This window comes from Carassius auratus, unplaced genomic scaffold, assembly GCF_003368295.1.
Source record: "Carassius auratus strain Wakin unplaced genomic scaffold, ASM336829v1 scaf_tig00021339, whole genome shotgun sequence".
Taxonomy (NCBI): domain Eukaryota; kingdom Metazoa; phylum Chordata; class Actinopteri; order Cypriniformes; family Cyprinidae; genus Carassius; species Carassius auratus.
This window is the reverse complement of record NW_020525101.1, coordinates 16,875-32,886: the sequence shown is the minus strand read 5'-3', so window position 1 is coordinate 32,886 and position 16,012 is coordinate 16,875. Positions and strand designations below refer to the sequence as shown.

The following is a 16,012-nucleotide window of genomic DNA, read 5'->3' as shown; positions in this document are numbered from 1 at the left end:
AATTCTACTCAGCTGTTTTCAGCATTATCATAATATCATAATTATTTTGCAGCAAATCAGTATATCAGAATTATTTCTGAAGAATCATGTGAGTGGAGTAATGATGCAAAATAATTCAGCTTTGAAATCTCAATAAATTACTTTTTGATATTCAAATAGAAAACAGCAATATTCAAATAGGCTAGTAGAAATATTTCAAAATTTAACTGATTTGCAGTACTTGGATCAAATAAATGCAGGCTTGGTGAACAGAAGAGACTTCTTTAAAAAACATTAACAAGCTTACTGTTAAAAAACTGTTGACTGATTGTGGATACTATAGGCAACTTACATTTTTCTCTAATTTCTAGCTTTTAATTGGCTTAGAAACTATAACTGCTTGACAATAACATATAATAACGATTTGTTTATATACTAGTAATACTACAAACACTTTTTATCACATAATAAGGCAGAATAGTTCTATACAGTCTATACTGTAATAAATAATATGTCAATTAGCACTGCATAGTTCATATACTTTATTTATCACCTGCTGGAGATTTTGTTTTGGACTTGAAAAAACAAAACGAAACCGAAAACAACTGTTTTCATACAGCCTGGACGCTGTTGTCCATATTAGGAGCTTCCTGGTAGGACTTTCTGCCCGAGAGCGCCCTCTGGCGTCGAGTATGAATGGAACACACACTGCAGGAGAGTTTAGAGCTCCGTGCATAGACATTTCGCCTTCTCGGTCCTAAAAAAACATCAGATCATGCGCCGACTATCCTGGCTCTTTGAGTTTAAAACTATATTTATTCACACCAGCTCTTGAAACTTCTATACGAACACACTTTTCCGAAAAAATGTGGGGTACGAAATTCAGACTGATTTACCTACGCATGAGAATGAATCCAGAAATGTTTTTTCGAACTACCTCTGTCTCAGCATTGAAGAACATCAGACACAAACTTCATTCAGTCCACAAATCCTTTCTGTCTTTAGATAGCAGTATTAAACCGATCTTTTCTGATCCACAATATTCACAGAAAGCTTTTCTCTCCTGATGTTGTTTTAGTTTCACTTTCGGCAGTGTTACATGACCAGTATGTGGCCCTTGATTATTTGTTAGAGGAATATTCTGGAACTGAAGCTCTGTTGACAGCATCCGTGGCCAGTTGTGATTATCCAAGTAAATAATTTCAACTCATCCCTCAATCTATACCAGACGTGTTTAAAATAATGCTCTCAGTTCACCTGGACAGAACCACCGTCTCAACACTGAAGAACATCAAACACAAACTTAATTCGGTTGATAAATCCCTTCTGTCTCTAGACAGCAGAACTTAACTTTTGGTTTTTAAACAGATTTAAAATATTCACAATCAGCTTTAGGCTACTCTCCCGATTTCGTTCATATTCTTCACAAAATGGAGGCTTTTGAAATAGTTTCACTTTTGAACCGAATTAACTGGTTTATATTATTACCTGTACGACAGAAGAACGATGTAAATCACCTGCTCAGTTGAAGCAGTTTTCTTAATTTCTGAAAATGTTCACATCTAATCCAAATACAGACACAAATGCATGTTGACAGAGGCTTAATTCAGGGGCGCGCCACTGGTCTCATCATTCACCTGTCTTCGTCTCGAGTGACGTGCTGAGTGATTGACAGGAGGCGTGGCTATGTAGACTGTGGTGTGTGTGACTGACGTGAGCTCGCTGTTGGAGAGAGAGAGAGACAAAGCGCAGCTGATATCGTTTTATCGATCCTGCGGGAAAGCGGTTTTGAATATTTCTGTATATTAGGTGTGGAAAAACGATATTAACGATAGGTTCAGTGGCGCAGGCAAAGCTGCCTCTTGCACTCCGAAAGTATCACCCATACTGAGATGAACTGACAACAAAGGATGGGATTTTGATCTTCACTGACATCATGAGAAGAGAAGTGGTTAATGTTTGGGAGAGAAGCATGAAGAGGAGAGAGAGCAATGGTTACAGCGAAGTCGAGACCAGAGGAGTCATCAGTGAGCATGAAGAGAGAATAATCTGCAGCAATAAGTGACAGAAAAATTTTATGGAGTAACAATCTGTTTGTCAGTGAAACAAGTACATGTTAGGATAATGTCTAGTTTTTTGCCTGCTTTGTATGTCACAGGGTTTGTTTTTTTAGTGATGTCAAACAAGGCCAGAAAAGATAGAATATCATCTGCTCAAGGTTTGACAAGTTTAATCCTGAAATCATCAATGATTACCAGTGGTGTCTCATCCTCTGGGAAAGAAGACAGCAGCATGCCTTAACCTGGTGGATGCAAGGTGACTGGATTAATTTTGGCAGGATTTACAACATTATTTTAAAAGGAAGTGTAAGTGCAGAGAAAAGAGAGAGGATTGAATTTCCAGGTCTTGGAAATGAGTAAACACACCTCCGGCTCCATTCACACAGATGGACAAAGGTTGTGGGAGAAAATGTCAGTAAAGGGAGCTGAAGGAGTCCATTTCAATCAAAGCTAAAATATTAAGTTTTGACCAGCTATCAAAGGCAGGAATTAAGTCAGATTGTAAACTTGTTTGTTGCAGTTTACAGAAATTCAAACATTTATACAGTACATCAGGTCTTTATCGAATAAACCTCTTTGAAATGTCAACTTTTCATTAGTAAAGTTCGGTGTTCAATTATTTATAATCTGAATAGTTTAACAGATATTGAAGTCTAATATTACCAATACTTCAGCTGACACATCGTAATATACACATTTAAATTGTGAATATTGAATTTCATTGCATAGTAACATCCGATAGTTTATTTACAAATTGTTTTAATAAGCGGTGACAGAAAATTCAGTAAATGTCACATACTCATTTGACCTTGAAATAGCAAAAAAAAAACAAAACAAACAACAACAACAAAAAAAAAACATCCAATCACTGATTCTAGCGAAATAAGGAAGAAATGCCCCAAAATTTTACCTCCCATTAGTTTTAATTGGAACAGAAATACAGTGTTTTTGAATAATAACAGTGATATTGAGTGATTAACAGAAAGGAAAACAGAACTTTACTGAATTATTAATATATAATCACTGAAAATTACAATATTTCTATAATATGATATTTTAATAGTTAATTAAAGTATTAATTTTTACTTCATGTTAAATGATGCTAAAGATTTGGAAGCAACAGGATAATATACACAATGTGAGGATAAAATATCAGTGTTGTAAAGTTTTCGGGGCAGCTGTGGCCTAATGGTTGGACTTGTAACACAACGGTCGCAGGTTCGAGTCTGGGTGCTGGCAGGAGTTGTAGTTGGGGAAGGGAGGAAATTAACAGCACTCTCTTACTCCCTCAATACCCATGGCTGAAGTGCCCTTGAGCAAAGCATTGAACCCCCAGTTGTTACCCAGGAACTTTCACTAAAGTTTTTGTGGCCCTAAACTGCACACTTAAAGCAGTGCCACACCCCTTAGCCTGTTCAGTTCCCCGTTAGCCCCAAGCTCCACCCACCCAATCTTGAGCCGATTAGACCTATCTCAGACTATTAGCTGCATCTGTGTCCACAGCTTGCACTTTTTTGTTTCATGTGGTTGCACTGTGCAGAGGACTGAGTTTTACTCCTTTTATTGTGTTTTTCTTGTGTGTGCATAATAGACAAAGTAAATGTGCTTTGTATAATGTTAAATATTATTTTATATGACTTAAATTTGGCCTCAATGTGTTTATTTTCATGCTTGCTCTAGTTTCTGTTTAATCATATGCTTTAGTTATTTAATGTGCAGTTAATGGAACAATGTGGTTGCCTGTCTTTTGGTAAACTGAAACTGTATATCTGTTCCCTTTATAGAAACCACACGCACATCTACATGCACAGAACCTCTTTGTATGTACAATAAACTTTTTGACTACACTGGGCTTCAAACATCTGCAGTCTCCTTATCAAGGTCTAAACTAAATCTTCCTCCAGGTGGTGCTCAGAGACTCAACTACTTTGAAACAGTAGTAGTCTGTGGTGTGCCTCATTTAGATCAAAGTCAATGAGTTTACAACTTTGTGAGTTAAAGAGAGCGATAATGTGAATGTTTCCGCTGTAGCCATTTAAGAAAGTGTATTTTCTTGTATATTATTTGTTTAAATATTATTGGTTTGTGGTTAGTTTAGTTCAATTTGCTAATTCAGAAAATTGTTAACGTCATAAGGGGCGGTAAATCAAATGGCAGGATGCTGGAAGAAGAGGGTCAGACAAAAAATTTTGACCACTTCATATGTTTTGTTTGTAGAATTATTTTCTTTGGAACAAATTTCATTTGTTATAATTTGTATCTTAATTTTCAAAGGCCGAAACAGTTTCTTTATGTCACTCAGTTGTGTCTCAGTTGTTTCTCACAGGAAGCTGTTTAATCACACAGAGACACTGAAGTATCAGAATAATACAATCTAAATCCAGCATAGAGAGGTTCAGTGAATGTGGTGTTGAATGTGTGTAAGTGTGTGTGTGTGTCAGAGATGTTGTAGAAGGACAGAGTGCCGGCAGACCAGTCCAGATACAGTCCTACTCTGTTAGAGAGATGTGAAGGGACTGGTTTGTTTGTTTTCTTATTACTGTGCCACAAAGTAAAACTGGCATATGAGCAGTTTAGACTCCAGGAAGTGTCATTGTATCCAAACCATGAGTTCTCACCATGTCCTTTCCTGCTGATTGCTTTATATGTCACTGATATATTAACCCCTGCACCCCTCCATTCAGCTTCCCAGTAACAGCGTCCAGTCAGACTCTCTCTACACAGAACCTGATGACACTCAAATCTCTCTGGATGATCAGGATAGGGCTGCTTGTCTGTCACACGTGTCACCTTTCTGTTCCTCTCAGACAGAGACAGGTGAGTGCTTGATGTGTTTGGATCCAGTGTAAGATTGCATGCATCTGAACATAAGAGAAATTATTACATTTGTAACACTCTCACACCAAGAAAACAAACAAACAAATAAACTTTGATCTAAGGTATTTGTGTGTGTGATAGAGACAGAGAAAGAGAGAGGGAAAAAGACTTACATTTCCGTAGTCCTGCTGTAATCCTGAACTCTCCTCCATGGTCCAAACTATAAGAAAAACAAAATAATATACAAATACAAAACCAATGTTTAAATTAATGTGTTAGTTAGTTCTCAGCAGCAAAATGTCTTCTAGGTCAGTGGGGTTAAATAATTTTGATTGCAGCTGTACATGTGAGTTTATAGTGTATGCATGTACACATGCATGTACAACACACATGACAGGATGATTGTTATTATTGAACATACTTGAGTTGGTCCAGTCTGTAGTTTGAATCAGAAAGCAGCTTGACCAATGATTGTCCTGGGTGATTGTAGCTCAGATCCAGCTCTCTCAGGTGTGAGGGGTTTAAACTCAGAGCTGAAGCCAGAAAACAACAGCCTTCCTCTGTCACCATACAGCCAGATAATCTACACACACACACACACAGACATCATATCATCTGGGACATTAATCAGTGTATCAGTGAATAAATCATTTTCAAAAACAATGCGTTTAAGACACAATGAATTCTGCTAACTCAAACACCTAAGAGATCAGGACCAGAGCAGAGTACATCTTTAATTTCATAACTATGTTAATCTTCATCAGTTTTTCTTACCTCAGTATGGTGAGTTGACAGCATGAACTCTTCAGTCCATCAGAGAGCAGCTTTACTCCTGAATCCTGAAGGTCATTGTTACTCAGGTCCAGCTCTCTCAGTGAGTTTGATGTTTGTAGAGATGAAGACAAACTTTTACAGCACTGATCAGTGAGATTACAGCCAGCAAGTCTAAAACACAGGATGAAATACACATCAATAATAAAGAGATGGTGGGATAAATATGTTCTGTGACAAATATTCTGATGTTCGTCAAATGGTAAAATAAAATATTGACTGCAAATATAGCAAAACAGAGTGGTTTTCACACCATGACTGCAGTGCTCTATTAGTCAGATAGTAAAACTTTTTTTTTTTGCTACATCAGCATAAAATATGGTTTTATATAGCTATGTTGGCTATTGCTTAAGTCAGAGGTTAAATTCCCACACAAAGTCCAATATAAAAGGTAAATAATAAATGTACAATTTCACCCATGACGAAATCTGATATATAACAGGAAATGCATGTAAACACAAAAATGTCCACTCTTCTATACTTGATTTTTTGAAATTATTTTTTGTTAATAATTTTGTTGTTGTTTCAATAAACCAAAAACATTTTTAAATCAACAAGCTAGAGCAATTACAAATACAAAATCTTCAGACACATTGGGGTCTGCTGATATATTACAAACATCCAGGAGATCAGTTCCAGAGCAGGGGACATTTTTAATTTCACATCCAAGAAACCTTTAGTTTTTATACCTCAGTATGTTGAGTTGACAGTGTGAACTCTTCAGTCCATCAGAGAGCAGCTTTACTCCTGAATCCTGCAGGCTATTATAACTCAGGTCCAACTCTCTCAGTGAGTTTGATATTTGTAGAGATGAAGACAAACTTTCACAGCACTGACCAGTGAGATTACAGTGAGTCAGTCTACAACACAGGATGAAATGTGCTTATCTTAGCAACACATATTCAATGTTCAAAAACATGTGACTTCAGAATCACAGTCAAGAAATAAAGATGACGTAGGACAGATAAACGCAAAAATAATTTTGGCTTTTACGGTTACTCCAGGTAGTATACAACTTACAACACAATGTGACATTTCAAAATATAAACATACATTTTGATTACATATTAGTTGAAATGGCTGAACAGAGTCGTGATTTCATGTGTCTCAACAAGACATACATTCAGTTTCATCTTTAAACACATAAATGAGTACTCACAGAGCTTTTCTGCATTTCACCACAGCTGGTATCAGTCTCTTTCTACCCTCATCCGATGTGTTGTATTTTCTCAGATCAAACTCATCCAGCACCTCGTCTGATATCTGAAGCATGTAGGCAAGTGTTGAGCATTGAGACGGAGAGAGTTGATTGTGTGAGTGATTCTTTGATTTCACAAACTCCTGAATCTCTCTGTACAGACTTTTATCCTTCAATTCCAGCAGACAGAGTAACAGATTTATGCATTTGTCAGCCGAGAGACCTATATTACTCTTGATTGTATATTCAATGTAATATATGATTTTCTTGATGGTCTTTGAGCTGTTCACTGTGTGTCTCAGTAGATCCTTTATGAGTCTCTGACTGGAATCCAGTGACACGCCCAGCAGGAACCGCAAGAAAAGATCCAGTTGTCCATTTTCACTCTGTAAAGCTTTATCAACTGCTGATTTTAGTAGATCATTCAGAGAGAGACTGTACTGTTGGCATGTTTTATTCAGAAATAAATTCAGTGATTCTTTTTTCTTGGTGATATGGCAGTTAAGCAAGAAGAAAGCACCTAGAAACTCCTGAAAGCTCAGATGAATGAAGCAGTAGACTTTCCTCTGATAAATCACAGATTTCTCCTTAAAGATCTCAGTGCAAATCCCAGAATACACTGAGGCAGCAGTGACATCTATCCCGCTCTCAATCAGGTCCTCCTCATAGAACATCACATTGCCCTTCATCAGCTGTTTGAAAGCCAGTTCAGCAAGTTTCACAATCACTTCTCTGTTGGATCTCAAGAGTTTCTTTAGGTTTTTCTCATCATACTTCTGATTCTTCATGTTGATCTGAGTCAGCAGGAAGTGGATGTACATTTCAGTCAGAGTTTGAGGGATTTCTGCACTGTCATCTTGTTTCAGGAGGTTTTGAAGCACAGTGGCTGAGATCCAGCAGAAGACAGGGATGTGACACATGATGTGGAGGCTTCTTGATCTTCTGATGTGTGAGATGATTCTGCTGGCTTGATGCTCATCACTGATTCTCTTCCTGAAATATTCCTCCTTCTGATGCTCATTGAATCCCTGAATTTCTGTCACACGGTTGATGTATTCTGAGGGGATCTGATTGGCTGCTGCTGGTCTGGAGGTGATCCAGATGAGAGCAGAGGGAAGCAGCTCTCCTCTGATTAGGTTTGACATCAACACACCTACTGATGAAGACTCATTCACATCACAAAGTTTCTCATCATCTGAAAACATCAGTGTCATTCTGCTTTCATCCAAACCATCAAAGATGAACACAACTTTACACTCCTCATAAATCTTTAAGTCCAGATCTTGAAGTTCAGGATGAAAGTCCAGCAGAAGTCTGTGAAGACTGTACTGATGATCTTTAATCAAGTTCAGCTCTCGAAATGGAAGCACAAACATGAAATCTACATCCTGATTGGCTTTTCCCTCAGTCCAGTCCAGAATGAATTTCTGCACAGAGACGGTTTTTCCAATTCCAGCAATGCCTTTAGTAAGAACAGTCTTGATTTCATCTTTCTCCTCACATCCTGGTTCATGTAATCGTTTAAAGATGTCATTGCAGTAGATTGGAGTATCTTGTGTTCTGGGTGTTTTCTCCATCTGTAAAACCTCATGTTCTTCATTCACTCCTTCACTCTCTCCTTCTATGATGTAGAGCTGTGTGTAGATACTGTTCAGGAGGGTTTGATTCCTTTCCAATTTGATTCCCTCTAATATTCTCTCATACCTCTTCTTCATGCTGGTTTTGTGCTTGTCTTTGACTCTCTGTAGTCCATCATGCACTGGTTGGAAAGAAATGTGCTCCAATTGTGTCTCCTGTGTGTTTGTGTGCTTGGCTGTTTTTTTGTTGTTCTTCCTGAAGAGATTCTGAGAGTAGGAGACAAAGCGAAACAGGTGGGGTGTCACTGGCCTGCTCACATTGTCTCTTCTCACTCTGTAAAAACATTGAGATGAACAGAGAAAACTGTGAAATGCATAAGAACATAAAAACTGAAGAAGTGACAATTAAGACCCTTTCACACTGCAAGCTGGACCTGAAAAATTGATGGAACATTGCCGGGTTGCAGGATTGATTTCGGGGACCTAATAACATTGGGGGGTTCAGTCCCGGAATGAAGAAAGCTGCTTGCAAAGCAGTTTAATAACAAATTAAATGGATGCTTTTTAAATCAAAAACCTGAATTTTGAAGCAAAATTTTTATATTTAAATAATTAGTATCTAAATAATGTCTCTAATAACAAATGTAGATTTTGAAAATATTCCAAACCTCTACAAAGCCCTTCAAACTTAATATGGGAGGTCCCAATGTTTTGAGGTTTGGGCATGATGATAGTACCATAGTACTGGTATACTGTTCAAACTTACATTTCTCCATGCTGTAGTTGAATTATGCACTTTATACTGGTACATTATTGTGGAACATTATTTAATTACTATAACATTATTCATTTTTTTCTACATTATTCCATCATCTTAGAGTCACTAGAACCTGTTTTAGCTTTATCCATGGGTTTAGTTTTGTAAGTTGCAGAATTATGGCTGACCAACTACACTACAGCTCACACTGACAACTACATATCTTTATAAATGACATTTCTTTTGTATAGACTTAAAAAACTAAAGTAATCATTACATTTCTTATTAGTTTAAACAGCACCTTTACCATTTATGATGCCCTGCAGATATCTGAGGGACAGATAATATGGATAATGGACAAATAATGCAGAACATGGTTTAACTAGGTAGAACGTGTTCCTGGGTTTAACATTCTTGTGTATCAGTTTTTCTACTCACTCAGGGTCAGAGGTCACTGCTTCATTACTGAGAAGAGGAGGGATTCCCATTGATCTCTCACTATTAACAGAAACACAGCTGGGTTCTGGAGATGCTGATTTATTTGTGTGAAAATCCTCCTCTTTCATCTCACAGATACTTGTTTTAAAGGCCATGCTGTAGAAAACCATGAAAGAGTAGAGGAGGAATAATCAAAAAAGAGAAACATTAAAATATCACTCTTGGATGTGCTTTTATAATATCTGTTTCTAAGTGAATGTTAATCTCACTAATGTAACACTGTGTTTGGTTAAAGACAACTGCAAACTGTGCACTGGTACAATGACCAATGCACACTCTCTCTCCTCCTTCTCTCCACTCTCAGAGATGGATGTTTCCGAACTTATCCTGTCCAATCATTCTAGTACTTGTCCACTTGATCCGATTCCCACTCACCTCCTTCAAGCGATCTCTTCTTCAGTCATACTTTCACTTACTCACATTATTAACTCCTCTCTTCACTCTGGAACATTTCCCTCAGCATTCAAGCAGGCTCGGGTAAGCCCACTGCTTAAGAAACCATCTCTAAATCCAGCACTTCTAGAAAACTCCAGACCGATACCACTTCTACCATTCATTGCAAAGCCATTTGAGCGAGGTGTGTTCAACCATCTCTCTATGTTCCTTGTACAGAACAACCTCCTGGACAGCAACCAATCTGGCTTTAAAAGTGGCCACTCAACTGAGACTGCTCTGCTCTCGGTTACTGAAGCCCTGCGACTAGCAAGAGCAGATTCAAAATGCTTAGTACTCTTGTTACTGGACCTGTGTGCTGGTTTTGACACTGTTAATCACCAGATTGTCCTTTCCACCCTCAGAAAGGTGGGCATCTCTGGAACCACACTCCTGTGGTTTAATTCCTACCTCTCCGATAGATCCTTAAGTCTAAGTCAAAACAACTTGCTACTGGGGTTCCACAAGGCTCAGTACTTGGACCACTTCTCTTCTCCATCTACATGATCATCATTAGAATCTGTCATTCAGAAGCATGTGTTATCACTGCTATGCTGATGACACCCAACTCTACTTCTCATTCCAACCAGATGACCCGACAGTAGCTGCCCACATTTCAGCCTGTCTGAGTGACAATTCTAGCTGGATGAATGACCATCACCTTCAGCTCAACCATACTAAGACATAACTCCTGTTGGTTCCAGCTAACCCATCGTTTCATCACAACTTCTCTATACAGCTGGGTTCGTCAAACATAACTCCTTCCAGGAGAGCAAGAAACTTAAGAGTTGTGATGGATCATCTGTTAAGCCTAATACAACATTAGGAAGATTAGACCCCTCCTGTGAGAGCAAGCCACCCAACATCTTGTCCAAGCTCTTGTTCTCTCCAGACTGGACTATTGTAATGCTCTCCTGGCGGGTCTTCCTGCATGTACTATCAAGCCTCTGCAACTGATCCAGAATGCAGCAGTTAGGGTTGTCTTCAATCAGCCCAAAAATGCTCACATGACTCCTCTCCTTATCAGGTTCAATGGCTACCAGTATCCACTTGCATCAAATTCAAGGTATTTTTTATTGTTTTATTGTTCTCATTTAAAAGTGTCTGCTAAATGATTAAATGTAAATGTAAAAACTCACATAAAATGACAAATAACCAGCACTTAACCAATAGTATATTCTTTTGTTGAAGCCACCAGCCTGCATTATTTCAACTTATTTTAAAGATAATCATATTTAACAGTGGAATTTAAGGTGTAAAATTTAATTTTACCAAATGAGCTCTTCAGCTCGAACTTATATGAAGCACAGCAAAGGTCATCAGGTTTCAAATATTTTTATGCTTTTTTTTTTTTTGTTTCAAATAATGTTGTAATTTATCTTGTATGAGATACATTAATGGGAAAAGTGCTTCCAGAACCAATGCTACTGAAAAGGTAGGACGGCACTAAAGCAATCAATAAACACTGACTGCTCCAACACCTTAGAATCTGAGCAAAATGATATCATGCTATAATCATTGAATAAGTAATTGTGACAATGTTTGTATGTACCCTTATGAAACAAAAATATATTGCAGTATATTGGAAAATATCATGTAATATATTAGGAATATATTCTTATATATATTTATTTTTTCCAATATATTGCAATATATTGAAAGCGGCAATCATTTGTATATTTTGCAATATATTATATAATATATGTATCATCAATATATTATTAAATGTATTCAAATATATAAAATATAAGAAATTAAAAAGGGAAAATAATATATTACAATATATCACAATATATTTTAAGAAATATATTGTTAAATATATTTTCCTTTCGTAAGGGTATCCCCTCTCTCTAGGGTCCTCACCGCCACATCTCATCCTTGCTCTGAGTTGGCTTCGAACACGGGTCTCGTTACATCCCTAATATTGACCACATTTACATTAATATGTAATGTCAGAGGAGATTACCAGCTAACTCCAGATGATTAAATGTTGGATAAATCACAAATTTATTTTAGATAAATACTCTACAAATCTTCAAATGTTAAATGATAAAGTTCATGACAGTACAATTATAAAAATATGGAACAAGTATAGCATGTTTGGAAGGCACCTGACAGTCATTGAGGCAACCAACTCTTATGTATAACAAAGTATTCTGGAGTCAAATGGGATGCCATATATTAGACAGCTAAATCTTGGATAATGTTCCCAATTTACAATAGAACAGAAAAAAAAAAAAAGAATCAAGGGGCTGCAACAGCCCAGTCAAAATCAAAACCTCATCCTGACTGAAATGCACTGGTGAGAGCTGTGCATAAACAAATGCCCACAGACCTCAATAAATCTTTTCTATACCGATACAGAAATTTATGGCATTTAATAGGGTTTCCTTACTTTTTTACATGACTTTATGTAAATATAGAGCCAGGCAGAATTTTAGCTGTCATTTTGTTAATCACTACCAAGATGTTTCCGGCTTTTCTGAAATATTTTGAAAAAAAACCTGATAATGTTTAACCTCATCAGTTAAATGTTTATACTCACTCTGCCCCATCGCATAGAAGAGGAGGGATTCCCATGGATCTGTCACTCTTTATAGAAACACAGCTGGATTCTGAAGATGCTGCTTGATGTGTGTGAACATCCTCCTCTCTCTTCTCATAGAGATTCTTTTTTACAGGCATTGCTGTAGAAAAATACACAAATATGCAACTAAATTTACTTCTTTAGATGCACAATAGAATTAATGGAATCTCTGCCAAACAATATTACAGCATGTAAAAAAAGCTTTGGATGAAAAAACAGTCCAAAGTTCAATTTCTGCCAGTGGTGTGTTCATCTTCAGTTCTCTCTTCACAGCAGTTCAGTCAGTGTACTGTTTGAGTAAATGAATTACTCCGGGATATTGGTTTGTTTGAACACAGAGGGAGTGTCAGCCACATTAAAAAAGTTAACAGCTCATTTGTGGATTAATGCGTATTAGAGACGTGAACCGTTTAAAACGATTCAGTTCGATTTGGTGAACTGGTTCAAGAAGAATCCGGTTACATCGAATGATTCGTTCTGAACCGGATATCACAAACTGCTTTGTTTTGAGCTCTCTCATAACAGACACAGAAGAGAAGACAATGCTGAATAAAGTCATATTTTTTGCTATTTTTGGACCAAAATGTATTTTCAATCCTTCAACAAATTCTAACGGACCCTCTAATGTCACATGGACTACTTTGATGATGTTTTTCTTACCTTTCTGGACATGGACAGTACCGTACACACAGATTCAATGGAGGGACAGAAAGCTCTCGGACTAAATCTAAAATATCTTAAACTGTGTTCTGAAGAAAAACTGAGATCTTACAGGTTTGGAACGACATGAGGGTGAGTTATTAATGACATAATTTTAATTTTTGGGTGAACTATCGCTTTAAGTAGTGAAAGTAAAATTACAAGTAAATGCAAAATGGAAAAGAACTATATATATATTCACTACTCACACTACTCACACTATTATTTCTTCAATTTTGTATTTTTGGGTAATAATAAGGATCACTTCATCCCTTACTTAGTGTCTTTCATTCCAACATAAGAAAACATTTCTAGAATCTGCATCTGAAATAGTATGTATTAACCTTAATCTGTTTTAAAAAAGGTATTTATACAGTTTTTGTATACATATTTATGTTTTATGATACATAATTATGTATCTATTATCTAATTAAAACCGTAAGTGACAGCAAGTTAATGTTAATGAGTGAGTCGCTGAGATTCAACCGATTCATTAAACTGCTGATTCATTCAGAAATAAATCATTTGACTGTATTAATGAGTGAATCACTGAATCATTTATTCAGCTTATTCATTCAATAAGTAAACACCATCCAAATTCTCAGAGATGCATTCGTTGGCACAATTGAGCAAAAACAAGCAATATTATGTCTAAAATATAAGTCACTTATTGCTTTACTGAACTCATATAAACAAAATGATTATTAAATGTATTCATACATCTGCAAAAAAAAAAAAAAACACACCTTTGTGAGATACTGATCGATAACTCAATTATATAAATATAGAAAGCATAGAGAAGAATAATTGCAGTCTACAACTTAGAATGCTTGAAATTTTTAGTTTTAATTAATGTGCGTGCACCCTGTGTGTGATTTTGTGATATAGCAGGAGTAGTAGTTGATTCTGATGACTGTGATTAGATTCAGTGTGATATAGGCTACACGTATGCCAGATGTCGCCACCTCAAAAATTCCTGTCCCCTTCTCGGGGAAATCATCCGCGGTTTGTTGTTTGCACGTGAGCAAAGTTGTTTTTATGAGTCTGACTTGCAAATGTCAGATTACTGATTCTGCTTTCCTGCAGTCTGTGGTGTTCTGTCTATTTTGTAGTTAAGTAATGAATATACTTAGGGGAAATGTAGAAGTAAAAGTAAAAGTTGGCTGAAATATTAAAACTCAAGTAAAGTACAGATACTCCCAAATAAATACATCAGAATTCAGAAGAAAATCAATATGAATAAGAAAACCTCTCAGTAGAGACCATTTTATAATCTGAAAATACTCTTAAATTTAAGTAGGGCAGAAATGAAAGTATTTACGCATGCAGATTCACGCTGATTGATTTGTTCATGGAAATTAATCCAGAAATGTTTGTTCAAACTTACCTTTGTCTCGACAGTGAAGTACATCAAGCAAAAGTTTCATCCAGTTAATGATTTCTGTCTTTAGATTCTTAAATGATTCACATTATTCACAAATAGCTTTTCTATCACGCTATTCTTCTCTTCCTTCCTGTCTGTTCAGTTTTACTTTCGATAGCGTTTCAAGTTCATTGCGCGTCTACTCGGTGGTGCGTGGTACATTAACGTGTGAGCGCTACAGTCTTCTTCTATTAAATCTTCCTTCGGTTGTCATATTTATTCATATTGATAAGAATCTCTTAGAAGCAGATTGTTGGGGTGTGTGTGTGATTGCTTAATGAATCAATGTGGTTGAATGATTCGGTCGATTGAACGACAAAGTAGTTAATTGTCTCCACCAACTGGCGCAAACATGTAACGAAAAATACAGACAGAAACCTTGTGAAATTTGATTTAAAATAACTTGTATAATAATATATATGTGTTTGTGTGAAAATAAATCATATTATTTACTACTATAAAATACCCTAATTATTATTAATAATGCATATCAAAGTTTAAAACTTTTGTGGGATCAGTAACAGTAATGGCATGCTATTCAAAAAAGTATAAGTGCAGAGAGAAGTGAGAAGAGTGAACTTATAGATTTTTGGAATGAGTAAAACACCTGTTCTTCCATCCTGCACAGTTGGAATTAAGTCAAAATTAAATCAGTAGAGAGAGCTGAAAGGAATCGCTGTATTTCTGCTGAGATCCATGTTTCAATCAAAGCTAAAATTTTACATTTTGAACATCTATCAAAGGCAGGGATGAAGTCAGCTTGTAAACTTGTTTGCTGCAGTTTACAGAAATTCTAACACAGAGCTTATATACAGTAAATCAATCTTTAGCAAATAAACCTTTCATTAGTAAAGTTCTGTGTTAATTTATTTATAATCTGAATAGATTACCACAGATATTTTCTTATGTTATCAATACTTCAGCTGTCACATAATGAATAGATTTTAAATTGTGAATACTGAATTTTGTAGCATATTAGTGTTGAATAATTTACAGATGTTTATAAGCGGTGACAGAAAATTTAGTGTATTCCACACTCATTTGACCTTGAAATAGCAAAACGTGATTCTTCACTGATCACTGATTCTTGAGAAAAGAGAAGAAATTACCCACAACTTCATCTTGCATTAGTGTTTATTTTAAAAGAAAAACTG

At 36.3% G+C, this 16,012-nt stretch overlaps 1 protein-coding gene across 1 annotated transcript; it reads right to left on the bottom strand.

Moving 5' to 3' along the window:
• Window positions 1–4,337: 4,337 nt before the first annotated feature.
• LOC113076882 (NACHT, LRR and PYD domains-containing protein 3-like) lies at window positions 4,338–14,949 on the bottom strand. The gene is made up of 9 exons (XM_026249493.1): window positions 14,823–14,949; window positions 12,695–12,836; window positions 9,658–9,813; window positions 6,847–8,796; window positions 6,377–6,547; window positions 5,631–5,801; window positions 5,278–5,439; window positions 5,030–5,076; window positions 4,338–4,900 (listed from the first exon to the last, which is right to left on the bottom strand). Exons 1-9 carry the CDS (start codon window positions 14,860–14,862, stop codon window positions 4,374–4,376), a joined length of 3,366 nt encoding a protein of 1,121 aa, XP_026105278.1. The 5' UTR covers window positions 14,863–14,949; the 3' UTR covers window positions 4,338–4,373.
• Window positions 14,950–16,012: the final 1,063 nt, after the last annotated feature.